General features: G+C 63.6%; 2 protein-coding genes across 7 annotated transcripts; one reads left to right on the plus strand and one right to left on the minus strand.

Annotated features, from left to right (window-relative positions):
* The first annotated feature begins 228 nt into the window (after positions 1-228).
* Positions 229-16,546, plus strand: ATP2A1 (ATPase sarcoplasmic/endoplasmic reticulum Ca2+ transporting 1). Of its 6 annotated transcripts, XM_070063745.1 has the most exons (23): positions 281-673; positions 998-1,015; positions 1,404-1,486; positions 2,913-3,017; positions 3,704-3,842; positions 5,550-5,630; positions 6,313-6,398; positions 6,538-6,835; positions 7,003-7,169; positions 9,922-10,010; positions 10,200-10,302; positions 10,569-10,700; positions 12,837-12,962; positions 13,078-13,296; positions 13,658-13,993; positions 14,103-14,323; positions 14,445-14,647; positions 14,904-14,989; positions 15,079-15,212; positions 15,325-15,442; positions 15,541-15,658; positions 15,897-15,938; positions 16,289-16,546. In XM_070063745.1, the coding sequence occupies exons 1-22, from the start codon at positions 556-558 to the stop codon at positions 15,899-15,901; spliced, it is 2,985 nt and encodes a 994-aa protein (XP_069919846.1). In that variant the 5' UTR covers positions 281-555; the 3' UTR covers positions 15,902-15,938; positions 16,289-16,546.
* RABEP2 (rabaptin, RAB GTPase binding effector protein 2) lies at positions 16,501-26,148 on the minus strand. Its single transcript, XM_051847638.2, has 13 exons — positions 25,867-26,148; positions 25,163-25,372; positions 22,069-22,226; positions 20,318-20,428; positions 19,873-20,220; positions 19,147-19,242; positions 18,967-19,065; positions 18,428-18,586; positions 17,884-18,061; positions 17,726-17,737; positions 17,587-17,642; positions 17,301-17,417; positions 16,501-17,023 (listed from the first exon to the last, which is right to left on the minus strand). The coding sequence occupies exons 1-13, from the start codon at positions 25,925-25,927 to the stop codon at positions 16,922-16,924; spliced, it is 1,707 nt and encodes a 568-aa protein (XP_051703598.2). The 5' UTR covers positions 25,928-26,148; the 3' UTR covers positions 16,501-16,921.
* Between the last annotated feature and the right edge of the window lie 347 nt (positions 26,149-26,495).

Consider the following 26,495-nt stretch of genomic DNA (forward strand, 5'->3'; position numbering starts at 1 on the left):
GTGGACACCAGTCCAGGGTGGATGGGAGAGGAAGGGAGACTTGAGGCTCCAGGGTGGCGGGGGTCTTTGGGGCAGAACCGGGGACTTCAGCAACCCAGGGGAAGTGGGGGTGATTGCGGGGGGGTCGGTAGCAGGACACAGCAAGTGCAGTCCCTCCCTGCCCCCCTTCCCTGTGGCTGGGGCCACTTTTGCTTTCCTCATGAGTGACATCTCAGCTGCAGCCCCACTGTTCCCCCTCTGTCAGCAGAAATATCTCTCTCCTCTGACCCCTCCTGCTGAAGGATCGGCCAGCCAATCCCTGATCTGGGGGAGGGGGGAGCCTGGCCCCCCCCACTCCCTCATAAAGACCAGCTGGGGGCTGGGGGGGTGGCCGGCTGCTACAAGTGGGACTGGGGTCAGAGCTTCGTGGAGGGAAGACAAACCTGGGGGGGGCAGGAGAGGAAAAGGAAGAAGCCCAGACCGACAGGCAGGAGGATACACTGAAGAAGGCCCCCGACGCGTGAGACCCCCCCAGAAGGAACCCACTGCTCCTGGGGCCCCCAAGAAGGGAGCGCAATGGAGGCCGCGCACTCCAAGAGCACAGAGGAATGTCTGGCCTATTTTGGGGTGAGCGAGACCACAGGCCTCACCCCGGACCAAGTGAAGCGACATCTAGAGAAATACGGCCACAATGGTAAGTGTCCCTCGAGGAGAGGCTGGGGACTCTCATGCACCCTGCGCACGGGGGCGCGCATGCGCGCGCGCACACACACACACACACACACACACACACACACACACACACGGGAGCCTCTCCCTCCAGGGTATCTACTGTGGTCCAGGGGTGGGGGCGGGGACACTGAGAAAGCAAGTCTCTGAGATCCAGAATGATTCTGGTGAACCTCAGATGCCCTTTGGGTGGCTTGATTCCCTTACCTTAGCCACAAAGTCCCGGGTGTGGGGAGCGCGAGGCTGAACCCCAACTGAGTATGTCCTTTTGTTCTTTTTCCCTGGGTAGAGCTTCCTGCTGAGGAAGGTGAGTTACCCGAATCCCTGAGCTCTTGCTCCCTGGCCCTCCCGCTCCTGCCCTCTGCTCTCTAGTTCCGGGGCTGCTCTTTGCAGCCTCTCAGGCAAATACCCCTTCCCCAAAGGGCAGACATTCCACCCCAAAGGTTAGAGCCCAGCCAGGGCCAGAAGTCTCCGGCACCTTCTCCTAAGACACCCAACCCTTAACAACTGCCTCCACCTCAAGGAGCCGGAGCTGGGGGGTGGTCCCTGCCCTTCCCCCCACTCCCTACCCCGTGAGCTGCCTGCCAGTCACCCTAGGGGCTGCAGACCCCCCTACTGCAGCCCCCGGCCACCCCCACCCCCGCCCGGCCCCAGCCTGCCCTCAGGGGACTTGACCCCGCGGCCTCTTTCCCCAGGGAAATCCCTGTGGGAGCTGGTGATAGAGCAGTTTGAAGACCTCCTGGTGCGGATTCTTCTGCTGGCCGCCTGCATCTCCTTTGTAAGTGTGTTGGGGTGGGGTGGGGGCAGCTGGGGGCTGGCTGGGGGTGCGAGGAGCGTGTGCGCGCAGCTGGGCCCTCAGCCGTGGGCGGCTCCCCGGATCCTCCAGCGCCGAGCCCCGAGCATCCTTGTTCTACAGAGCAGAGCTGGGAGGCTGTGGGACGCTGATTCTCGTCCTCCTCTGGCCTCCCCCACACCCTGCAGGCAGGTTTTATTTTAAGCTTTAAGGGTGTTCTCAGCCAAAACACTAAAGCTAAGCCACCCTCGCAGCTTCAAGGGCTTTGACAGCTCGGGTTACCCCCACCAAGCGCAGGGCTCCCGGCCTCCAACGCCGGCAGCGGCTCTGCAGCCACTACCACTCCCAGCATGCCCCGGGCCACGACGCTCCACCAATCCCCGGGCCTCCTGGCGCCCCTGCCCCGCCCTCCCCGGCCTCCTGACGCTGATTGGTCGAGGGAAAGACTCGTTCCGAGAAGCGGGAAAGAGCCGAGCGGTGCGAGGGTGACTGCGGGTGCCCCCTAAGGCGCCGACAACTCACGGTCCCCAGGCTTAGCCACCCCTCTGCCCTTATCAGGGCTGGAGCCTTCGCACCCGCCCTGCCTAACGGGCCCCCTACCCCTTGGCCTTGGCCTCAGTAGGCCCCGCACAGCCTCGTGGCTCGGCCACCTCTCCTGCCCTGGTGGCTGCCTCCCCTCCGGGATCCACGGCCCCTGCTCGGTACCGGCACCACACCTGCCATCCCCGCGATCCGTCCTGCGTTTCGGAGTCTCTTTAACACTTGAGTCCAGCAGGAGGAGGACAAGACCCTGGAGCACAAAACCCCCCTCTGCCTGGGTCGGGCGCCTTCCCAGAGGCCCGGTCTGCCCCTAAGTCCAGCTGCCAGGGCCTCCCTCTCCCTTCTCAGATTTGCTCCTTGACATTTGCCGGTGGCTGTTGCCTGGCACTGCAACAGCTGGGGCGGGGTGTGTGCAGGAGGCCCAGTAACACTATCCCCTCCGTCCTGCTCCCTTGTGAAATTGGAGCTCCCCAGCCTCGGCTGGAGGCGGGGGGAGAAGGGCTGTGGGTGGGCCGGGTGCCTGCGAGGACCACAGGGTTTTTTTCCTATCGAGTTTTGGCTCCCTGTAGGATGGATGCGGCTTTTAGGGGTGGTTGGCCCGAGTGTCCCCTGAGCTTCGCTTACCAGCCAGCAGCTTGGTCAGGGAAACCTGCAGTTAATCCCCCATGCTGTACACGTCTGTGCCCACCTGTTCGCGCTGAATCATGGCCGTGGCAGCGCTAGGCGTGCCCTGCAGATGTGGGCTCCGGGCCCCTGCCCGCGTCCTGCCTGCAGCTTCCCTCCAAGTGCTCTTTGCAAACCCTCCCCCTTCCTGTCTTTCCCCACTTGAGGGGCGTCGCTGCCTGTTACCCGCCCCTCCCTTGCTCCCCAGGTGCTGGCCTGGTTTGAAGAAGGGGAAGAGACCATCACTGCCTTCGTTGAGCCCTTTGTCATCCTCCTGATCCTCATTGCCAATGCCATCGTGGGAGTTTGGCAGGTCAGCTGGGACCCCCTGCTCACTCCTCCGGGTCCCGGCACCCTCCCTCAGGGCTCCTCCTCCATCACCTCCCTCTAGGTTTGCCTCTCCCCCTGATCCTCTTCACCCAGTTTGGAAACGGGGTTGCAGGGTGGGGAAGAGGCTGGGATGCTGGGAACCACTGTTGCTTGCTGGCTGTTGGAGGAGATTCCAGCCTAACTCTGAGCCTCAGTCTCCCCACCTGTGAAATGGAGCTAATAATCCCGGCCCTCAGACTAGTGGCCAAACTGAATGAGTCGCAGCGTATGAGTGCGGGTGCCAAGGGGGGAATTCCTCACGTGCTCCTCTGATTTCCTTCCACCTCTTTCTTCTCCACCCTCTGCCTTTTCTGGTTTCTGCTTTTTTAATTTTCTTTGGTTCTTCTTTCTTCTCCCCCAAAAAACCGTCTCTACCTGTTTACAGCCACCACACACCCATACCCACACCCTCACCGCACACGCACACCCCTGTCCTCCTGTGGGGTCTTGAGCACTCCCTGGCTCTGAGAGCCAACACTGCCTAGCCCTGCCCCCTCTGCGAGGTCCCCACCTCTCAGGCCCCAGCCCCCCCCCCCCCCGCCCCGGCTCCGCTCCTCCATCACTCCCCACTCCCCCTCAGCCCCAGCCCCTGCCTTCTCATGGCCGGCTCCTCTTGCCCTGTGCCATCAGGAGCGGAACGCTGAGAACGCCATAGAGGCGCTGAAGGAATATGAGCCCGAGATGGGGAAGGTGTACCGGGCTGACCGCAAGTCAGTGCAAAGGATCAAGGCTCGGGACATCGTCCCCGGGGACATCGTGGAGGTGGCGGGTGAGTGACGCGGGCGGTAACCTCGGGTGGGGTCTGGGCGCTCCTTCCCAGACTCCTTGGGAGGTCACACCAGGTAGCAGTGCTCCGGGCCGAGTTGCCACAGGAACAGCCAGTCCTGTCCCTGAGGCTACAGGCAGACCCCCGGCTCCCCCTCCACTCCCCCAGCACTTGCATGCAACAGGTGGAACCCAGGCCCTGCCAACGGCCCCATCTCCACCCCCTCCCGAGGCCTGGCCTTCCCTCTCCTTCCTTCCACCCCCAAGCTTGGTCAGCTTTCTGTCTTGACCTCTCTGTGCCCTTGAGGCCTCTCCGAGGGGAAGGAGCGAGGGTAGAAGGGAGGAGGGGGGCCAAAGGCTCGAGCCCCCGGCCATGTATGGGAAACTCAGGCCCCAGCCCGCAAGCACGGGACCAGGGAGGAGGCGAGCCCAAGGAGGGCCCCGCCCCAGTGAGGGACACTTAATTCCTGCCCGGGGAGGGGTGGGGGCCGAGTGACTAAGATGACTGGGATTCTGCCCCCTTCAGCGGTTTTTATATTTGCCCCGAGCAGGCCTCCCCACGTCTCCAGGCCCCTGGCACTGGGACCGCGTCTTCCTAGGCCTCTGCCCTCCCTAGACACCCGAGTCGCCGCTACCCTGGGAAGCTTGGGGCGAGGGAGTGAGGGCGGGCTGGAGACCCCGGCATCCCATCACAGGGCCGACTTGCCACCGTGACAGCTTGGAGTCAGCACCATGAATGTCTATAAATATCGCCTGGGCTTGGGTGACAGGGTGTCCCGCCCAGCGCCACCGCAGCCGCCGCTTCCTCCGGCCTGGCTGCGGAGGGAAATCCACCAAGCCCTGCCCCAGTGTCGTCTGTGGGGGCCAGGGTGGAATCGAGCAGAGCCTCCGGGAGGGGTGCAGCCTCTTTTACAGGCCCCTAAGGCTGGTGGGGGCGCCCAGCCTTTAGTACTCCCCAAGGTGGTCTCCGGGCTGACCCAGCCGGCCCCCATGTGTCTCCCGGCCAGGCCTCTGCGTGTCCCAGCTGCAGCACGTTGCTGCAGTTTCTGCTTTTCCAAGCCCACCTTGTTTCCTCTCTGGCCCACCCCCAGCCCCTGATTTCCGTCAGCTGCCCAGGCTGAGGGGCTCCCGATACGCGGTCCCCTCCGAGACTCACCCCACACCTGCTCCCTCTCCGCTGGCCTCCTCCCTCGTCGCCTTCCCTCTCTCCTGCTTCCTGCTGCACTGTTTCTCTCCGTTAACCTTGACTTTCTGGAGTTTTCCCTCACGTCTTCCCGCCTTCCCCTGCCTTCTCACCCTGGCAATTCGCTCTGACACCCCTGCTCCCACTTCTTTGGGTGCTTTTTTACCTCACTCTGCCCCCCCCTGCCTCTCTGTTCTCCTTTCTCTCTGTACATCCGATCTGTCCCCAGTTGCCCCTTCGGTTGTTCAGGGGACACTAACTGAGCACCTACTGTGTGCCAGGCAGGATGCTGGGCCCTTCCTATCGTGGGAAGCATTCTACAATGGGGGGCAGGAGAATTGGGGGTCCCAGGGGTGCTTTCTGGGGGCTGTAGGAGCACCTGCCGAAGGCCTGACCTAAGCCCAGGACCGGGCCCCAGCCTTGAATCCCAAAGGATGGGTGAGGTGAGGGGCTTGGACAAAGCCTGGGCTTTTCTTAGGTAGGGAGAAGATACCATTCCCAGCTGACCTCACTTTGCTCTCTCCACAGTTGGGGACAAAGTCCCTGCAGACATCCGCATCCTGTCTATCAAGTCCACCACCCTCCGCGTGGACCAGTCCATCCTGACAGGTGTGCGGGCTGGGGGGACAGGCAGGGAGGAGGAGCCTCTGCTGGCCTCCTCCATCATCCGGGGCCCTGGGGAGAGGCCGCACGTTAGGGCCCCTTTGCCATGTGGCCGTCGGCCCACCTCTTCCACGGGGACGTAGTCACAGCCACACCTGGACAGCTGTGCCGCCTCCTTTGGTGTCCTCAGAGGTCCTCGAGCGAGGGACCATGGGGTTCCAGGGGAAAGTGCAGGGTGTGGATGTCCCCCCCAGTCTCAGCTGCATCCCTTCCTCCCCTGGGAGGCGGCGAGCAGAGCTGGAGAACATTCCCTGTGGTCCAAGCAGGCCAGGCCGGGCTGGCCCAGGAGCCGTGAGGGGGCGGGGACCTGTCCCTCCCAGGGGTGTGACCCACACTGGACAGTGCACCTCTGCATACATCGGCTGCTTTGATTGTCACCAAAACACAGCGCTCAAGTGTCCCCATTTTTCAGAGGGGCAAATGGAGGTTAAGCGCGCAACGTTGTGCAGCTGGCGAGACAAGGGCTTCCTGCTCCAGTGCAGCCCCTCCCAGGGCCCAGCCTGCCTGCAGGGCCGTCGCTGGGTCCTGGCCAGGCCCTGTCCCTGCTGAGCAGGGAGGGCGTGGGGTGGGGTGGGAGTCAGGGAGAAGGAGGTGATGTCACCTGAAAGACCCGGCCCCTTCTCCGCAGGCGAGTCCGTGTCCGTCATCAAGCACACGGAGCCAGTCCCTGACCCGCGGGCTGTCAACCAGGACAAGAAGAACATGCTTTTCTCGGTGAGCAGCCCGGGGCCAGCTGTCGCGTGCTCCAGCCAGGAGCCCAGCTCTGGGAGGAAGATGGAGGAGGCGTGGGAAGAGAGAGAAGGGGGGCGGGGCACCCCTAGCCCAACGCCTTGCCTCTCCTTCACCTTCCCAGGGTACCAACATCGCGGCCGGCAAGGCCCTGGGCATCGTGGCCACCACCGGCGTGAGCACCGAGATCGGGAAGATCCGTGACCAGATGGCCGCCACGGAGCAGGACAAGACGCCGCTGCAGCAGAAGCTGGATGAGTTCGGGGAGCAGCTGTCCAAGGTCATCTCCCTCATCTGCGTGGCCGTGTGGCTTATCAACATCGGCCACTTCAACGACCCCGTCCACGGGGGCTCCTGGATCCGCGGTGCCATCTACTACTTCAAGATCGCCGTGGCCTTGGCTGTGGCTGCGATCCCAGAAGGTAACGGCAGCCTCTTTCTCCTCCTGTTTGTAAGTCTCATCAGCAAAGGCTGTCTTCCCAGATGTCTCGGTGCCAGGTGCCAGGGGTCAGGAGCTGATAGCCTTGGGGGCCACAGCAGGTCTCCTGGCCCCTCCCTGGGGGTCGCTTCCTCACCGCCCTCCCCGCAGGTCTTCCCGCTGTCATCACTACCTGCCTGGCCCTGGGCACCCGCCGGATGGCGAAGAAGAACGCCATCGTGAGGAGCCTGCCCTCTGTGGAGACCCTGGGCTGCACCTCTGTCATCTGCTCTGACAAGACTGGCACCCTCACCACCAACCAGATGTCTGTGTGCAAGGTCAGGGGCCAGACACACCCATCACCACCACTGAGGGTGGGGCCTGGGAGGACACGCCCACTCCAGACTGCTGGGGGCAGGGACTGAGCCCTCTGGAGAGGAGTTACCCCTGCGTGCGCCATGCTCCAAGGGCAGAGAGAGTGCCAGCTGAGGCGGGAATCAGACCCCCGGCCCAGGCAGCCAGCTCACTGGGCCACCGCCATGGGGTGTCTCAGTCTGCCACAACAGCCTGTGTAGGGCAAGGTCTCAGTCACCCCATTTTTCAGAGAAGGAAACTGAGGCTCTCGGGGGTTCAGTGGTTGGCTCACAGATGCAGTGGGGAACACACAGAGCTGAGCTGTCGGTCGGCCCTGCAGAGGGGCTGCCTCATGGTGGGGGGCCCAGCCATGCCCAGCCGGGGCAGCATCTCCCGACCAGGCCCCCCGCACTCCCCTGGGCCTCACACAGTAGGTCATCCCAAATGTCTAAAAAGCAAACACACACAGGGCTGTTTTTAAGATTCGTAGGATCACAGAGGAAACCAGTGACTGAATCCAAGGCGGCTTCAAACAGTTTGTGGAAAGCAGAATTAAAAGATAACTCTATGCTTTTTAAAGATTATTTATTTGAAAGTCAGAGTTATGCAGAGAGAAGGAAAGGCAGAGAGAGAGAGAGAGAGAGAGAGAGAGAGAGAGAGAGAGAGAGGTCTTTCATTTGCTGGTTCACTCCCCGATTGGCTGCAACGGCCAGAGCTGCGCCGGTCCAAAGCCAGGAGCCAGGAACTTCCTCCAGGTCTCCCATGTGGGTGCAGGGGCCCAAGCACTTGGGCCATCTTCTACTGCTTTCCCAGGCCACAGCAGAGAGCTGGATTGGAAGTGGAGCAGCTGGGACTCAAACCAGCGCCCATACAGGATGCTGGCATTGCAGGCATCGACTTCACCTGTTATGCCACAGCGCCAGCCCCGATAACTTTATTTTGATGCAAAAAACCTATGTGTAGGGTTTTTTTTCATATTTTTTTTTCATAATACCCATTTCTGTGAACTTTTTGAAGGTCCCAAGTAGTACTCAAAATATTCTCAAAACAAATTCATGATTTAGTTATATATCTGCTGCTTTATCTTTTATTTATTTTTTTAAGATTTATTTTATTTGTCTGAAAGGCAGAGAGAGAGAAGGAGAGACACAGAGGGAGGTCTTCCATCTACTGATTCACTTCCCCACATGGCTGAATGCCTGGAGCTGGGCCAGACTGAAGTCAGGAGCCAGGAATTCCAGCCAGGTCTCCCATGTGGATGGCAGGGGCCCAAGCACTTGGGCCATCTTTCGCAGCTTTCCCAAGTGCACTAGCAGGGAGCTGGATTAGAAGTGGAGCCGGTGCTGTGCTATGGGATGCCGGCATCATAGGCCGTGGCTTCACCCACTGTGCCACAGTGCCAGTCCACACTGCTTCATTCATGGGTTAAATAGCAAGTTCCAGTAGTGAGTCTGAGTTATCAAGGTGCTGAAGCGGTGATGAGTGTCAGTTACGCCGTTTTGAAAGATCCGCCCCGGCAGGAATGAGACAGGAAAGTGAGGTTGTATTGGCGGCAGAATCACAGGCCTCGCTAATACCATCGGACCCATCGTCAGTTCCTAACTGGAAAGAAATGCTGAGACCAGTTAGAGAAAAAGTAAAAGACTTTTTTGCTTTGTTTTGGGGCCCTCTAAATTCATGGACTCCTTGAGGGGTCATCTGTGGGACCCCTGCCCTAAACAGAGTTCTGTGGACAAAGCCCGTGAAGCGGAAGTTGCTGTTCTGAGGAGTGAGGGCTGTGTGGGCAGCTGGGGGGGAGGAAGGCCGTCTCTCAGGCCCATGTGGCTCCCCTCCCCCCCCCGCGCAATACCTGTCAGGCCGCCCTTCCCTGGTGGAATGGGAAGCTCCGTCTCTTGGCTGCTTTCCCTGGCTTCCGCTGGCTGCCACCCACCCCCTGGGCTTGCGAGTTCCACACCCGTCTCATGCACAAGGCTTCAAAGCCAGACCGCAGGCTCCAGGCCCATTTCATAAAGATGAATTCATTGCCCGTGTTTGAAAGTCAAGAGATTTCATGGGAAAATGACTGGAATTTCTAGCTCTTCCTGCAAACCTGGAAGAGCAGCTGCACCTGTAAAGGGGCCAGGTGCCGACAGGTGGGCTCTTAGCCGCAGTCCCCACCATGCTCTATTAACACCACCTCGTTTATTTATTTTAAAAATTTATCTTATTTATTTGAAAGGCAGAGTTACAGAGAGAGGTGGGGGAGAGAGAGAGACAGAGAGAGATTCCATCTGTTAGTTCACTCCTAAAGTGGCTCCAATGGCCAGGGCGAAGCCAGGAGCTTCATCCAGGTCTCGCACTTGGGGCCCAAGCCCTTGGGCCATTCTCTGCTGCTTTCCCAGGCCATGGCAGAGAGCTGGATCGGAAGTGGAGCAGCCGGGACTCGAACCGGCACCCATATGGGACACCAGCATTGCAGCCAGTAGCTCAGCCTGTTATGCCACAGCGCCGGCCCTGTTACTTTAATGCCTGATCTAAGGAAGCCCCGGTGTGACTGGCAGTCACTTTCGTTTCAGCACAGAACATGGAGAAGGGCTGGGAAGGCGGGGTGGGAGGAATCAGGTCCAGGGAGGAATCAGGAGAGGCCAGAAGCGGCCGGGACACGGTGGCGCGCTCCACGAATGTGCTCCGGGGGTGGGCGCCAGGAGCCTGGGGCATGGGCACAGGGACATCCGTGTGCGCCCTTCTCCCCCGCAGATGTTCATCATCGACAAGGTGGACGGAGACTTCTGTTCGCTGAACGAGTTCTCCATCACCGGCTCCACCTACGCTCCAGAGGGGGAGGTGTAAGTCCCTGCACCCGGGGCTCCTGCTGGCTTTGTCTTCCTTTCTCCAAGTTCACTGCCATTTCCCCCACCCCAGCCCCACCGCCCCGCGCCCTGCTCGCTCTGCTCTGCCTGTGCTCTCTCTCTGCAGCTCACTCCCCGTTCTCCACTGTCTCTTTGCTCTCCTCCTCCCTGCCTGCCCACCGCCAGCCTGAAGAATGATAAACCCATCCGGTCAGGGCAGTTTGATGGGCTGGTGGAGCTGGCCACCATTTGTGCCCTGTGCAATGATTCCTCCTTGGACTTCAATGAGGTAACCGCCCCACCCCACCCCCCACCAGCACCACCAGCAGCAAAACAGCTCCCCTAGCCCTGCCAGTTGGCCAGAGTGTGGGGCTCGCCAGCAGGCCAGGAAGGGGTCTGGGAAGGGGCCCTTGGGGAACCAAGGCCAATGCACAAAGTGCTAGGAGGAAGGCGTGGTTTGCTCCCTTCTAGGGGAAAGGCGGGTGTGCAGGGTTGGGGAGCCAGGGCCCAGGTGCCCCGGTGCCGACCTGGCTCTTCCTCTCGTGCCCATCTCAGACCAAAGGCGTCTATGAGAAGGTGGGTGAGGCCACGGAGACGGCGCTCACCACCCTGGTGGAGAAGATGAATGTGTTCAACACGGAAGTTCGGAACCTCTCGAAGGTGGAGAGAGCCAACGCCTGCAACTCGGTGAGCCCGGGCGCCCTGCTGCAGGGGCCTCCTCAGGCCCACACCCCGGGGAGCCCGGGCGGCTGCCGCAGGGGCCTCCTCAGGCCCACACCCCGGGGAGCTGAGCTGGGCAGCCGACCTTTCCCGCTGCTGGTGTCGGGGGGAACCGCGGGCCCCTGGACTCATACCTGGCCCTCTGCGGCCTGCGCTGCAATGCCCCTGATGAATCGAATGTCACTTCCTGCGGCGTCCCAGGTCCAAAAGGGAGAGCTGGGTGCAGGGACCCAAGGGACCTGGCTCGGGCAGCTGTGATCTCAACGCACAATGCCCTGTCTCCGGAAGCACGCTGGTTCTCATGGGGTCTCAGGTCCCGCTTTAGGGTGTGGGAGATGCGGCTGCCCGGTGCACAGGGGACGACTTCCCTGTCCTGATGAACCAGGCCAGCTGGGCCAGACTCGCTGGGAGTTCTCGTTGTATTTGCTCTGGGATGTCAATGCTGTGGGCAGCTCCCATCCATGCAAGATGCTCACTGCTTTTTATAATAGGACCCTAAAAAGTGAAAACTGCCTCAGTGTCTGTCAGAAGCTTAGTTTTATTTATTTGTGTTTTTTTTTAAAGATTTATTTACTTATTTATTTATTTGAGAGGTGGAGTTACAGAGAGAGGAAGAGGAGACACAGAGAGAGGTCTTCCATCTGCTGGTTCACTCCCCAAATGGTTACAACTGCCAGAGCTGGGCTGATATGAAGCCAGGAGCTTCTTCCAGGTCTCCCACATGGGTGCAGGGGCCCAAGGACTTGGGCCATCCTCCACTGCTTTCCCAGGTGCATTAGCAGGGAGCTGGACTGGAAGTGGAGCAGCCAGGACTCGAACTGGTGCCTATATGGGATGCTGGTGCTGCAGGCAAGAGGCTTAACCCCCCACGCCATGGCATTGGCCCCTAGCAGCTTAATTTTTAAAATGTCCAAATGAGGACTGGGCACTGTAAAGCCATTGCCTGTGACTCTGGCATCCTTTATGGGCACCAGTTCGATTCCTGGCAGCTCCACTTCCAATCCAGTTCCCTGCTGATGCGTCTGGGAAAGCAGCGGAAAATGGCCAAAGTGTTCAGGCTTCTGCCACCATATTGTGGGGAAATATCTGTGATAAATTTGGTCAAAGCTTTATTTATTTATTTGAAAGTCAGAGTCACGGAGAGAGAGATCTTCCAACTATTGGTTCATTCCTTAGATGGCTATGAGAGCCAGGGCTGGGCTAGGCCGAAGTCAGGAGCCAGGAGCTTCAGCAGGGCCTCCCACGTGGGTGGCAGGGGCCCAAGCACTTCAGCCATCTTCCTCTGCTTTCCCAGGTGCATAGGCAGGGAAACTGGATTGGAAGCACAGCATCTGGGACTCGAACCAGAGCTCCAGTTTGGGAAGCCGGTGTCACAGGCAGCGGCTTAACCCACTGAGCCACAGTGCCAGCCCCTTTAAGTTAATTAAAATTACATAAAAGGAAAAGTCCTCCAGTTACACGAGCCACGTGTCCAGTGCTCAGTGGCATCGCTCAGGGACATCCTACTGCCCAGTGCAGGTGAGGTGACGTTTCTGTCATCACCGAAGCCTCTGTCACACAAGGCTGTGTGAGGCCAGCCTGCTGCAGCAGGCCTTTAAACCGGACGCTGTGGCAACACGAGCCTTGGAACCCTCTCCCGTCACGCAGCAGGCGCCAGACTTCACTTTACCCTCAGCCTCTGGCCGGGCTCTGCTCCAACTTCCAGATCCTTTTAGCTCTTTTAAGGGGGCTGGTCTCTCCCTCCCTGTCTCCTCTTTTCATCTTCTTCTTTTCTTTCTTTCTTTTTTTTTATTATTTATGAGAGAGAGAAAGAGAGAGAGACTCCCATCTGCCAGTATACTCCCCAAACGGCTCTGGTAGCCAGGACTGGGACAGGCTGAAACCAAGAGCCAGGAACTCCAGCCTGGTCTCCCACGTGGGTGGCGGAGACCCTAGTGCTTGGGCCGTCTTCTGCTGCCTTCCCAGGCACATCAGCAGGAAGCCGGATCATAAGCTGAGTAGCCAGGCCTGGAACCAGCACCCTGACAGGGCCTGTGCTGGTCCCCAGCGGCGGCTCAGCCCGCTGCGCCTCAACGCCGGCCCCTCCCGGTCTCTCTCCCCTAGGTGATCCGCCAGCTCATGAAGAAAGAGTTCACCCTGGAGTTCTCCCGAGACAGGAAGTCCATGTCTGTGTACTGTTCTCCAGCCAAATCTTCCCGCGCTGCTGTGGGCAACAAGATGTTTGTCAAGGTCAGACACCGGAACGCACCCGGGCCTCTGTTCTTCCGAATCCGGGTCCTGTGTCCTGTGCCCGCCCCGTGCCGCTGTGCCTCGGTCTCTGAGCGCCGCCCTTCTGGTCTCCCAGGGCGCCCCCGAGGGGGTCATCGACCGCTGTAACTACGTGCGAGTCGGCACCACCCGGGTGCCCATGACTGGGCCGGTGAAGGAGAAGATCCTCTCCGTGATCAAGGAGTGGGGCACCGGCCGGGACACGCTGCGCTGCCTGGCCCTGGCCACCCGCGACACGCCGCCCAAGCGAGAGGAAATGGTGCTGGACGACTCCTCCCGGTTCATGGAGTACGAGGTGAGCAGAGGGGCACTGCCCACCGGCCGTGTTCCGCAGCGCGGCCTCGGGAGCGCTGGCCGCCGGAGTTGCAAAGAACCTTGGGTCGGAGGGTGGCTCCAGGGCTGCTTGCAGCGTGACCCGTGGGCAGGTGCGCAGCGGAACGTGGGACCCTCCCTCCCTTCTCGGGGAGCGAGAGGGGTCTAAGTGCCGGCACTGCCCAAAGCAGGAGGCGCCACCCTCACTTCCGCTGCGTGCTCTCTGCACTGTCAGGCAAGGTTTCCCGCCTCGGAGCTTCCCAGGCCCCTGGGGCCTCGCCCCCTCATCCCGTCCGCTTTCCAAGGCCCTCCCTGACCCGCCGCCCTCTGCACTGTCTCCCCAGACGGACCTGACGTTCGTGGGCGTCGTGGGCATGCTGGACCCGCCCCGCAAGGAGGTCATGGGCTCCATCCAGCTGTGCCGGGACGCCGGGATCCGTGTCATCATGATCACCGGCGACAACAAGGGCACGGCCATCGCCATCTGCCGCCGCATCGGCATCTTTGGGGAGAACGAGGAGGTGGCAGACCGCGCCTACACCGGCCGCGAGTTTGACGACCTGCCCCTGGCCGAGCAGCGGGAAGCCTGCCGCCGCGCCTGCTGCTTCGCGCGCGTGGAACCCTCCCACAAGTCCAAGATCGTGGAATACCTGCAGTCCTACGATGAGATCACGGCCATGGTGAGGGTCCCACCTCGGGAGGATCCACGGGGGAGATGGGCGGGAGGGAGGCTCTCAGCACGGGTGCGTGGCAGGGGGCCCTGAGCCCACTCGTTCCTTCTTGCCTCAGACAGGGGATGGCGTCAACGACGCCCCTGCCCTGAAGAAGGCCGAGATCGGCATAGCTATGGGATCTGGCACCGCCGTGGCCAAGACAGCGTCTGAGATGGTGCTGGCGGACGACAACTTCTCCACCATCGTGGCCGCCGTGGAGGAGGGCCGCGCCATCTACAACAACATGAAGCAGTTCATCCGCTACCTCATCTCCTCCAACGTGGGCGAGGTGGTCTGGTGAGCAGCCAGGTGGCACTGGGCGGCGTGCGTGCGTGTGCATGTGTGTGTGCGTGCGAGTGCATGCACTGGGGGGCGGGGCTGACCCCAGGTCACACGCGTGACCGCCTCCTCCTGGCAGCATCTTCCTGACGGCCGCCTTGGGGCTGCCCGAGGCCCTGATCCCTGTGCAGCTGCTGTGGGTGAACCTGGTGACGGACGGGCTCCCGGCCACAGCCCTGGGCTTCAACCCACCAGACCTGGACATCATGGACCGGCCCCCCCGGAGTCCCAAGGAGCCCCTGATCAGTGGCTGGCTCTTCTTCCGCTACATGGCCATCGGGGGTAAGCAGGGAGGGAGGCCCCAGTCCTTCCCAGCGTTTGGAGTCTCCCACGTGGGTGCAGGGGCCCAAGCACTTGGGCCATCTTCCCCTGCTTTCCCAGGTGCATCAGCAGGGAGCTGGATGGGAAGTGGAGCAGCTGGGGCTTGACCCGGCACCCATATGGGATGCCAGGATCGCAGGCAGCAGCTTAACCCGCTGCGCCACAGCGCCCATCCCTGGCCCTGACCCTGACTACTGCCATCTTCTCTCTGCTGCAGGCTATGTGGGTGCAGCCACCGTGGGAGCCGCTGCCTGGTGGTTCATGTATGCGGAGGATGGGCCGGGTGTCACCTACCACCAGCTGGTAGGGGAGGGTGCGGCGTGGGGTGGGGGCTGCTCTGAGGGGGGTGGCACCTTCCACGGGGTCTCAGCCTCCCATCTGTCGCCCTGCAGACCCACTTCATGCAGTGCACCGAGGACCACCCTCACTTTGAGGGTCTGGACTGTGAGATCTTTGAGGCCCCAGAGCCCATGACCATGGCCTTGTCTGTGCTGGTGACCATCGAGATGTGCAATGCTCTCAACAGGTGGGCTCCCCACCCCAACTCCCGCGCGCCCCACCCACCCGCCTTCCCCTTCCTGCCTCACCTGCCTGTCTCCCCTGCTGTCCCACCTCGCTCCGGCCGGCCCTCGCTGCAGCCTGTCCGAGAACCAGTCCTTGATGCGGATGCCGCCCTGGGTGAACATCTGGCTGCTGGGCTCCATCTGCCTGTCCATGTCCCTCCACTTCCTCATCCTCTACGTCGACCCCCTGCCGGTGAGCCTGCCCCCCACCCCGCCCAGTCCTCACAGCCCCCAGGGAGCCCAGGTGGGGACCACCCCTCCCTCACGGCTGCTACCCCACCCCCACCCCAGATGATCTTCAAGCTCAAGGCCCTGGACCTCACCCAGTGGCTCATGGTCCTCAAGATCTCACTTCCAGTCATCGGGCTGGATGAAATACTCAAGTTCATTGCTCGGAACTACCTGGAGGGTAAGGGACAACCCCCCTACCTTGCACCTCCCCTCTCCTGGAGCCCCGGCCCCTCCCTCTGCGCTGCGGACACGCGCAGCGCCAGCCCTCTTCCTCTGTAGCTGGGCGAGTTCTTCTTTGTCTTGGTGGGACCAGCGTCCCCCAGGGAGGGGCACCCTGGCCTCTCCCCACCCCCACAGTGCCTGTGGGGCTGCAGCCCTGGCCCCTAACGCTGTCTCTCTGTCCTCTCTGGCCATAGGATAAGCACCCCCTCCTCCATGTCTTTGAACCCGTGTCACAGGTATCGCCCTCCCTCCTCATGCGTGCCCCAGCTGCTGTGCCCGCCGCCTGCGCCCCTAGCCCACCCGCGCTCGCAGCTCCGTCCGGAGCCACTGCCGCTGCCGCCTCCACCTCCGCGCTTGCCGGGCGGCCTGCGCTGCTGCCCTTGCCCTGGGCGGCAGCTCTGCTGCCAGGCTCTCGGCCCGGGCACCGGCGTGCCTGCGCTGCGTCGCGCTGTCTGCTGCTGGGCTGGGCCAGGGGAGGGGGTGTTGGGGACAGGGGGACACAGGTGAGTAGGGGACCCAGGGAACAGACACCCAGGACCCACTGTCCCTCTGCCTCCAGCCTCAGCCCACCCTCTTCTCCTTCCAGATCCAGAAGATGAAAGGAGGAAGTAACCAGTCCTCCCGCCCCTCCCGCCCCCATAGACGCATCTTCGGCCCAGGCTGTGGCACACACACCCCCCCCCCGCCCCGCCCCAAGTTTCTGTTTGTAAACATGACGTCCCTCACCCCCACCCCGCCCAGCACCTTGTAAATCCCCCTTCCCCACCCCATGGGGCTTGCAGGGACAAGGCGACCGACTGAGCTCAGCTGCTTATTTATTGAAAATAAACAACACAAGAGTCTGGCCGTGCCTCCCTGTGCGTCTTGGGACGAGGGTCGTAGTGTCATGCGCTCTGGAAAGCAGCTGTCTGTCCCCAGGGGGCGCTGAGGGAGGCTCCGCGGTGGCCTGGAAGGAGCCAGGCGGTAACAGCCACTGCCAGCCGGGCTCGGTGTGGGGCTGGGCGGGAGACCGCGGGTGGGAGCTGCACTTTGGTTCCGGGAGGGGTCTGGGGCCCTCCCCCGTGTCATCCCTGAGGAGGAGGAGGCCGGGCCGCCCTGGGGGGGCAGCACGGGAGGGCACTGCAACCAACCCCCAGCTCGGAGGGGGCGGGCGGCCGGTTCCGCAGTGGACACAAGCAGTCCTTGGGGGCCGGAGGAAGGGGCGTTCGCGCCCAGGCCCTCAAGTGTCCTTGATGTCCTTGACGTCCCTCAGGGGCGCCTCGTCCATGATGCTGCGCACTTGCTGCAGGGTCTCTGCCTGGCGGATCCGCTCCAGGCGCACCTGCGGGGTTGGGCGAGGGAAGCGGGTCCTGGGGGGGTGGAGCACGGCCCCTGCCCCAGCTGCCAGCCCTCAAGGGCAGGGCCCAGGGGCGGCCCCCACCCCCACTCCAGGTGAACTGGGGTCAGGGAGGGAAAAGGCGGAGCTTCCACGTTTCAGTTTCCGGAGCTCTAGCCCAGGGCAACCGACCTCAGGGAGGAAGAGATCCCCTCCCCAACCTGCAAGGCCCCAGGGGTCCCCCCCAAGTCGCGCCAGCCTGGTAGGGAGGGGTGCGCCACACCTGCAGGGCCTGGGACAAGCGCACGAAGTCCCGCTGCACCTGCTCGCTGGTCTCCAGCTCGGCCTGCAGCCGCAGCACCTTGGCCCTCTGCTCTGAGAGGAGGTCGGTGAGCGGGGCCTGCAGGAAAAGGGGGGCCAGGCTCAGCCCGGGGCGAGAGAGCATGCAAGGCCCAAGCAACCCCCTCCCCACCAACCACCCCTGCCTCGGTCTCCTCCCGCCTGGTCTGGCCCGGGCCTGAGGCAGACAGAAGGGGCGGGAGGGGCGGCACGGCCCAGCTTGGCCTCACCTTGCCCTGCTCCTGCTGCACCCGCTCCATCTCTGTCCTCAGGCTGCAGAGGGAGGCTGGGAAGGCAGGGGGCTGATCAGGGCCTCGGCCTCTCACTGAGCCGCCCCCTCCCCCACCCTGCCCCCCCATGCCTACTTACCCTCCAACACCTCTGTGGGAAGCAGAGAGAGAGAGAGAGAGAGAGAGAGAGAGAGAGGTCAAGGCGAGTTCTCACACCACTTCCCCTCCCCCTCCGGCCACCCCCTCCCGGCCCAGGGCCCCTGGGAGCAGGGTGGGCGGCTCCGCCCCTTCCCTCACCTGTCTCCTCCCGCTGCCCCCGCAGCTGCCCCTCCAGGCTGGCCCTGGCCGCCGTCTCCTCCTCCAGCGCCTCGCGCAGGGTCACAATCTCGATGCGCAGGCGCTCGGCCTCGTGCTCCCGCGCGCGCTGCTGGGCCCGGGCCTCCTGCCGCGTGTGTCGCACCAGCTGCTGCAGGTCCTGGAGGGGACCCGGGTCACCCGCTGGGCGGGGGGCCAGAGGGAGGCTCACACAGCGGGGGCTCCCAGGGTCCCCTCCACGAAGCTCAGACCGGCCCCCCGCGAAGCACCCCATGGCCCGTGTGGGGACACCTACACCAAAAGCCAACTATGGCCAGGCAGGCGCTGCATAGGGCCCCGGGAACACGTGAACACGCGTCTCGTGAGACGACGATGGCATGCCTGGTGCCGAGTTCCCGGAACTCATTTCCTCTCCACACCAACGCTGGACGGGGCAGGGGGCCCACGGTGTTGCAGGAGTCTGTCCCCAGGGCCCGAGGGCTCAGCCGGAGCCCTGCTGTGCCGGCGGGGCCCGCACCCCGCTCACCTGTACGGAGCTGGGCAGCGGCTCCTCCGCGCCCTCGTCCTGCCCCAGGAGGCCCTGGGTGGCGGGCGGCGGGGGCTGCTCGGCCCGGAGCCCCCGGTTCTCCTCATTCAGCCGCTTCACCTCATGGCTCAGGCAGCGGTGGGAGGTGGCCAGCTCTGCCTGGGAGCAGGTGGGGTGTAAGCCGGCGAGGGACACGCTGTCTCCCTCCAGTCCGCGTGAAGTCCTAGCGCCGGCCCTGCTGACTCAGCGGTCACCAGCCCCATGTTTAAAACCCCGAAGTAGTTGCTAATTTAAAGGCTGGGAGACCACACACAAATGGTCCAGATTTCAGGCTGGCGGCAGGGGGCCAGAGGCCCCCCCTTCCCGGCTCGGGAAGCACCCCACACATCTCCGCAGACTGGGGCCCTGGGCTCCGCAGGGTTCGCTCAGCGCCCCTGCTCTGGTCACGGCCAGGGCTGCCCCAAACCCCTTCCCCACCAGGGGCGGCAGGTGCCTCACCTTTGGGCACGCCCTCCCCAGGCCCCGCCCCCAGCGCTCACCATCTGCAGCTGCACACGCTCCTGGGCCTGGCTCACAGTCCCCTGCAGGGTCCGCAGCAGCTGCTCCGAGTTCTGGACCTGGGCCAGGAGCACCTGCATCTGGGGGTGGACGGCGGACGAGGGTGAGGGCGGGGCGGCCGGAGGCCCTGGCCGGCGGCGCCAGCGGAGGCCGGGACCCACCTGCTTGGCACAGTCCTCGTTGCTGCGTCTCAGGCCCTCCTGCAGCTCGTCCCGCTCCCGCCGGACGCCCTCCAGCTCCTGCTGCAGCTGCCGGCCCTGCCGCGGACCCGGACCCAGCGTCCACATCGGAGAGCGGGTGGGGCGGGGCCTCCCCTCCTGGCCACGCCTCACCCGCCCCGCCAGGTCCTCTCCCCAGTGGGCTCCGTCTCTGCTGCTCTCCCTGGAACCCCAGTCCCCAGCAGCCACTGCTGCCCCGACACCGAGGCCCGCGTGAGCTTCCAAAAGCCCAGAAGCCAGCGGGGGCTTCCTGCTCCTTCCAGTATACAACGCAGAACCCGCGGGCCCGGGTTCGAGCCTAAGCTCCGGCTCGGACCCCGGCTTCCCGGCAACGCCCACCCCGGGAAGCAGCAGGTGCAGGCTCAGGTCCTGGGCTCCTGGCTTCAGCCCTGGCTGTGGTGGGCACCTGGGTGTGTGTGGGGGGTGACCCAGTGAGTGCACGACCTCTGTCTGCTTCAAGTAAAATGAAAATGGATAAACACAGCCAGGAAAATAAAACGAAGCGTAAACTACGCTGCGCCCACGATGCTTCCTCCTGGTCTCCCATGGGGTGCAGGGCCCAAGCACTTGGGCCATCCTCCACTGCACTCCCGGGCCACAGCAGGGAGCTGTATCAGAAGTGGAGCGGCGCCCCTCTGGGCCCTCTGGGCCGCCCCCCTGCGCGCTCACCTCGGCCTGCAGCTGCTCCCACTGGCCGTCGGCAACGAGCTGGTAGCCGGGCGGCGGCAGGTAGATGCCCTCGGGGACCAGGGTGCCGGTGGACACCAGCGAGGCCGTCTCCTCCTGCTCGGGGCTCAGGGCCTGGCGGCCGCGTGGCGGGGAGCTGCCCGCGCCGGCGCCGCCCAGGGCGAAGGAGGAGATGGAGGCGCTGTCGTCGCAGTTGCGGGCGAAGGCCTCGGCCGCGGGGCCGCCGTCTCCGCTCAGCTCGTCCAGGGGCTCCAGCGGCGGGGACGGGTTCCGAGACAGGGGCGGCGGCTCCGCGGAGCCGGGCAGGGCCGGCGGCTGCCGGGGCCGTCTCTGGGGGAGGGAGGCAGGGGAGCGCTGGGGGGCGGGGCCGGGCCGGGCCGGGGGCGGGGCGCCCGATCCTCCACGCCCCCCGGCCGGCCGCGCGCACCTGGATCTCCTGGATCAGCTGCTCCGCCCGCAGCAGCTTGGCCTTCAGCTCCTGGATCTCCTGCTCCATGGGCAGCACGATCTCCCGCAGCTTCTCCGAGTCCTCGTGGGCCTGCGGGGGGTGCGTGGGCGGTGACGTCCCCTCCCCCGCCCCTCCTTTCCCAGGAGGTGCTGTCCACCCATCTCAGAGCTAAGACACTGACGCCCCGAGGGCTGACGGCATGGGCCCCAGTGCATCAGGGAAACCGGCCAAGGTCACAGCTGTCTCCCTGTCGCCCACTTACTCACCAGAACTTTCTTCTCCAACATCCGGATTTTCTTTTGTCATAGAACCTCAGAGTTTTAGCTGGGCACGTGGCCTACATTCTAGAACGCCACCTACACTTCTCAGCCTCCCTGCAGCTAAACACCATGGCATGACTAAGTTCCAGCTAGCTAGGTGTAACCAGATGGAAGAGGGTGTGCCTTTCTTTACTCTTCCTCCTTCTTGCTGGCTGGAATGTGGACATGATGGCTGGCACTCAAGCAGTCATCTTGGACCATGAGGCAATCTGCTACCTATGGCAAAACAGCAACACAGGAGCCTGGGTTCCTCCTGACTTACTGAGCTGCTACACCTGTCCTCCCGGACTGTGCCTGCCTCTGGACTTTCTGGAAAAGCAACTTCTGTCTTATTGAAGCCATTGCTGATTTCTGCATTTCCGTCACATCAGCCAAACGTCAGCCTGGCAGCTCTGTCCGCCCGTGCCCTTCCCATCTGTCTCTGAGCTTGGGGTCCTGCTGACCTTGCACGGCCAGCAGCCTCTGGACGTCTGCACTTGGACGTCACACAGGCTCCTCCAACCTAGCATGGCCAAAACCGCGTCAGCGCCCGGCCCCGGCTCCTCCCGCCACAAGCGCGTGGTCAGCACGGGCGGCCCTGCCAGCCGCCCAGTTGTTCATGGCTGACACCTGCCAGTCACCGCTGCCTGGCGCCGCCTTCTTCCCACTCAACGCCGAGGCTGTCACCGGAGTCATCTAAAACCTTCTCCAGGGAGCTCAGCCAACCCCACCCACCCGCCAGGAGCAGTCCCAGCAGGCACAGCGGGCCGGCCTGGCCCCAGCAAAACGCCGCCCGGCCGAAGACCTGGCGCGTGGACTCCACGGAGGCACACAGGGGCCGGCCTGTGGATCCCTGGGGTGCTGGCGGGGTGGGGGTGCGGGGGCTTTCACTGAGCACGGCCTCCCGGGCCCTCTGTGCGCAGGAAGCAGCCTCCGCTGGGCCGCTGGGGGCTGGACGCCCTCCTGCTCTGGGCTCCTGCTTTGGGCTCTGCCTCTCTCACCCCGCAGTTCCCTCTGTCTCCCCGAGCCTCGGCGACCTGCTGCGGGCAGTGGGCTCTTAGCAGCGACCCTGCCTCCTGGGGGGCGTGGGGGCGTGGGGGCGTGGGAACGTGCTTCCTGTGAACCATCAGTGGTGGCGACCGGAACACAGGCGGACAAACAGAACGCGGAGAACCGGGCTGCTCCAGGCCTCACTGTGCTCATCTGCTAAATGAGTCTAGGGGGCTTCCTGCGCGGGTCTGCAGGCGCCCCGCACAGCGCTGAGTGCACGAGAGGTTTCCTGCCGTGAGCTCCTGTCCCTGCACGTGGGCGACCTCACTCTGGATGTGAACCTGCAAGGCCCCCCCACCCCCAGGACCCTGCCTGACCCTGGGCCCACGGACCGGGCAGCCGGCCGCCAGCCCCCCGCGCGCCGTCTCTGCCGAGGCCAACCTTCTCCATCTGCTGCTCCAGGGAGTCCAGCGGGTGCGTCCGCGACAGCAGCTGCCTCAGGCGGCCCAGCTCCCGCTCCTTCTCCTCTGAGTCCTGCTGCTGCTGCCGCCACTCCTGCTTCAGGGACGCGATCTGGGCCTCGTAGCTGCTGATGGAGTCTGCCGGGGCAGAGGAGGCAGCAATCGCTGAGGGACGCCGGCCGAGGAGGGGGCGGAGGGGGGGGTGCTGGGTGTGGCCGGCAGCTGGGGGCTGGGTTAACCCTCTCCAGGGCCTGGCGGAGTGGCGGGGATCCCTGGCGTTCCGGCTGAAACAGATCTGGATCCGCAGAGACGGTGCCCTGGGCCACCGAGCTGGGGCAGGTGCGGGTCCAGGGGACGCGCGCACTTGGTGACAGAAGCCGCAGGCACAGGGTGGGCGCAGCAGCCGGGTGAGGTGAGCGCTGGTTGGGAGGCCTGTGTGCCAGGCTGCAGTGGGGCTGAGTCCCAGCGCGCTGAACTCCGGGTCCAGCTTCCTGCCAGCGCACCCTGGGAGGCGGCGGCGGAGGACCTAAGCACCTGGCTTCCTGCTGCCCGTGTGGGAGCCCTGGATGGAGCTCCGGGCTCCTGCCTTTGGCCTGGCCCAGCCCTGGCAGTCACGGGCACCTGGGGAGTGAACCAGTGGATGGACACGTGGTCTCTCTCCCTCTCTTTCTGTCACTCTTTGCCTTTTAAATAAAAAAATAAACAGGCCGGCGCCGCGGCTCACTAGGCTAATCCTCCACTTGCAGCGCTGGCACCCGGGGTTCTAGTCCCAGTTGGGGTGTCAGTTCTGTCCCGGTTGCCCCTCTTCCAGGCCAGCTCTCTGCTGTGGCCAGGGAATGCAGTGGAGGATGGCCCAAGTGCTTGGGCCCTGCACCCTCATGGGAGACCAGGAGGAAGCACCTGGCTCCTGGCTTCAGATTGGTGCAGCGCTGGCCGTAGCGGCCATTTTGGGGGTGAACCAACGGAAGGAAGACCTTCCTCTCTCTCTCTCTCTCTCTCTCTAACTCTGCCTGTCAAAAAAAAAAAAAAAGATTTATTTATTTAAAGAGTTACACAGAGAGGAGAGGCAGAGAGAGAGAGGGAGAGGGTGAGGGAGAGGGAGAGAGAGAGAGGTCTTCCACCCTCTGGTTCACTCCCCAGATGGCCACAATGGCTGGAGCTGCTCTGGTCTGAAGCCAGGAGCCAGGAGCTTCTTCCAGGTCCCCCACGTGGGTGCAGGGGCCCAAGCACTTGGGCCATCTTCCACTGCTTTCCCAGGCCATAGCAGAGAGCTGGATCAGAAGAGGAGCAGGCAGGACTCGAACCGGCGCCCATATGGGATGCCCGCACGGCAAGCGGTGGCTTTACCCGCTACCCCACAGCGCCGGGCCTATCTATTGTTATTAATACGTTCCACTAGGGGTGGGCGTCTGGCTCACAGATGTCTGTCCCCAGGATCAGAGCACCCAGGTTTGATACATGACTCTGCTCCTGATTCCAGCTCCCTGCTAACACGACCCCTGGGAAACAACAAGTGATGGCCAATTGCTTGGGTCCCTGCCACCCACGTGGGAGACCTGGACTGTGACGCTGGCTCCTGTCTGCCTCCCTCTCTCATGTGTACACGGTTCATCTTAATGGTAGCCGTAAAGGTTCAGCCGCCAGACTGCCTGCCTTCACATCTTCTGCTGTGTGACCCCGGACTGGGCCTCAGCTTCCTCTGTACGTGGACACGGCTAAGAGTTCCTGCCTCGTAGTTGGTTGTGAACAATACACGCAAAACAGCTCAGAGCCTGGCAAACAACGCTCGACAACAAACTAGCTGCTGGGGCCGGCGCTGTGCGTAGCGGGTAAAGCCACCACCTGCAGCGCCAGCATCCCATATGGGCGCCAGTTCGAGTCCCGGCTGCTCCTCTTTCGATCCAGCTCTCTGCTGTGGCCTGGGAAAGCAGTGGAAGATGGTCCAAGTGCTTGGGCCCCTGTACCCGCATGGGAAACCAGAAGAAGCTCCTGGCTCCAGCCATTGCGGCCATCTAGGGAGTGAACCAGCAGATGGAAGACCTCTCTCTCTGTTTCTACCTCTCTCTGTAACTGTCTTTCAAATATATTAAATCTTTAAAAAAAAATTCCATAACCGACACAAGTCGCATAAGGATGCAACCGTGCTGCTCAGGGGTGCCTGAAATGTGGGAAACACAGCCCCGGAGGTGGAGACGGCTGGAGGGGGGGGTGGTCCAGAGAGGGAGCTGGCCAGGGTGGGAGGCGGGGCTCAGCGGGTGAAGCTGTTGCCCCTTGTAGCCGCGTCCCACACCGGAGCACTGGCTCAGGTCCCAGCTGCTCCGCTCTTCTTCCAACCCAGCTTCCTGCTGACAGAGGTGCTCGGGCCACGCGGGGAACTGGATGGATGCAGTGCCGGGCTCCTGGCTTCCGTGTGGCCCAGCCCTGGCTGCTAACCAAGAGATTGTGGGCTCACTCGCTCTCTCGCTCTCTCTCCCCCTCTCCCTCTCTTGCTCTGCCTTTCAAATAAGGACACTGAAACGGAAAAGAGAAAGAACTGGCATTGTGGGGTGGGAGTCGGAGACGAATGTTTTCTGGAGGCCAGTGGTCCAGGAGGGAGGTGCCACGGGCCCCAGGGCCGCGGCGGGGCGGGGCAGTGGGAGCAGAGAGGTGCCCCCGTCACTGACATCTGTTTCAGACTCGGGCCTCGGCTGGGGAGGGGGAGGAGCTAAGCAGAAAAGCAGCAGGGAGGTCCTGGGCCCCCAAGCTGTGCTTCCCCTGCCCGGAGTCACATCCTGCGAGGGAGGAGGGGACCTGAGGGGGGGGGGCAGGCAGGGCCCAGGCCCAAAAGCAGGGCGGTTTGGGGAACTGAGAAGTTTCTTGCCCAGGTTCAGGGTTGATCAGCCATCAGTGAGGGACGAGAAATGACACAGCGAGGGGGTCGGGAGAGCTAAACTTAGCTGTGACCCGAGGGCTGCGCTCTAGGCAAATTCAACGAGGGGGCGCTTGCCTCGTTGCGTCGCTGCAGCCTTGCCGCCCTCGCCCCCCAGCCCTGGCCCCTCGTCTAGCACGGCCCGCCCCGGGCATGCGCCTCTCACCTTTCAGGATGGCCTGCAGCGAAGCCACCTCCTCCTGGCACTGCCGCTGCACCGCAGCCACGGCCTCGGCCTTCGTGCTCTCACTCACCTCCGCCACGGCCTTCATGGTCTCCATTTCGGCCAGGGCGCCGGCCAGCTCAGCCCGAAGCCGGCCCAGCTCACCGGCCTCGACCTCAGCCTGCGGTCCCGTCTGGGTTTGGGGGTCCAGCGCTGTGGAGGACAGGGATCAGACTCTCGTCCCATCACTGCCCGGATCCCCAACACTCCAGGACACCCGGCAAAACAGCACCGCAACCGACTCTTGCAGCCCCACCTTCACCTGGCCCCGCCCCCACCTGGCCACGCCCCCAGCAGGGCACCTGGCCACGCCCCCCAGCAGGGCACCTGGCCGGACCTCGCGCTGCCTACAGCCCGCCTCTTCCCAGAGTCTCGGTTCCCGCCAATCCCCCGGAGGCTCGGACGCGACCCCCCCTCCCCTCCGCGGCAGCGACCCCGCCCCTTCCCCTACCGGGTCCCACCGCTGGCCCCCTTCGGGGCGGTCAGACCACGCCCCCTTCGCCGGTAGCCCCAAGGCCCCGCCCCCTCTCCCGCCAGCGTGCCCCGCCCCTCTCCCGGCTCCCTTCTCCACCCCCCACCCGCCGGCCGAGCTGGGCCCCGCCTCCGGCTCCACCGCCCCCCGCGTGCACGGACGCGCCCTCACGTACCAGCCCCCGGCCGCCTCTGTCGCCCGTCCGCGCCCGCAGTCGCCGGCGCAGCTGCTGCCATCGCCTCGGCGCAAACGGCGGATTCCCGCACTCCCTGGTGACGGAGCTCGCCGCTTCCGGGTCCGCTCGGCTGTTTCCGGATCCGCTCGGCTATTTCCGGACCGGCCCGGGATCGAGGTCCTGGCGGGCGGCCGAGGGAAGTGCCGAGCGTCGGCCGAAGATTCCCGAGTGCACGCCCGAGCCCCGCCTCCCTCCTTCTTCGCTGGGGCGCGACGTCTGCCCCTCAGACCCCCGAGTTCTTCCGGCTGAGGGGGTCGCTGGCGTCCAGCGGTGACCTCAGCAGTTCTGCTCCGTCACGCCTGCTCAGGGCCGCCGGCCAAAGCGCCCTCTGCGGCCCTCCCCGCGCCACCTCAGGTCGGCCCCTGGCCGCCCTCCCGCCGCAGCCCCGGCTCAGGTTACAGCGAGCTGGGGCCGGGCTCTCGCCGATTGTCCCTTGGGCCGGGGCTGGATCCACTTCGCTTCTCTGGGCGCCAGAGTGTCCACGTAGCCGGTCGTAAAAGTCTCAGACTTCCACGAGCCCACCCCCACTTGGTATTCCACCAGTCGCGGCTTCCTGCAAATCCCCCAAC

Source organism: Oryctolagus cuniculus, chromosome 19, assembly GCF_964237555.1.
Source record: "Oryctolagus cuniculus chromosome 19, mOryCun1.1, whole genome shotgun sequence".
In the NCBI taxonomy this organism is placed as follows: Eukaryota; Metazoa; Chordata; class Mammalia; order Lagomorpha; family Leporidae; genus Oryctolagus; species Oryctolagus cuniculus.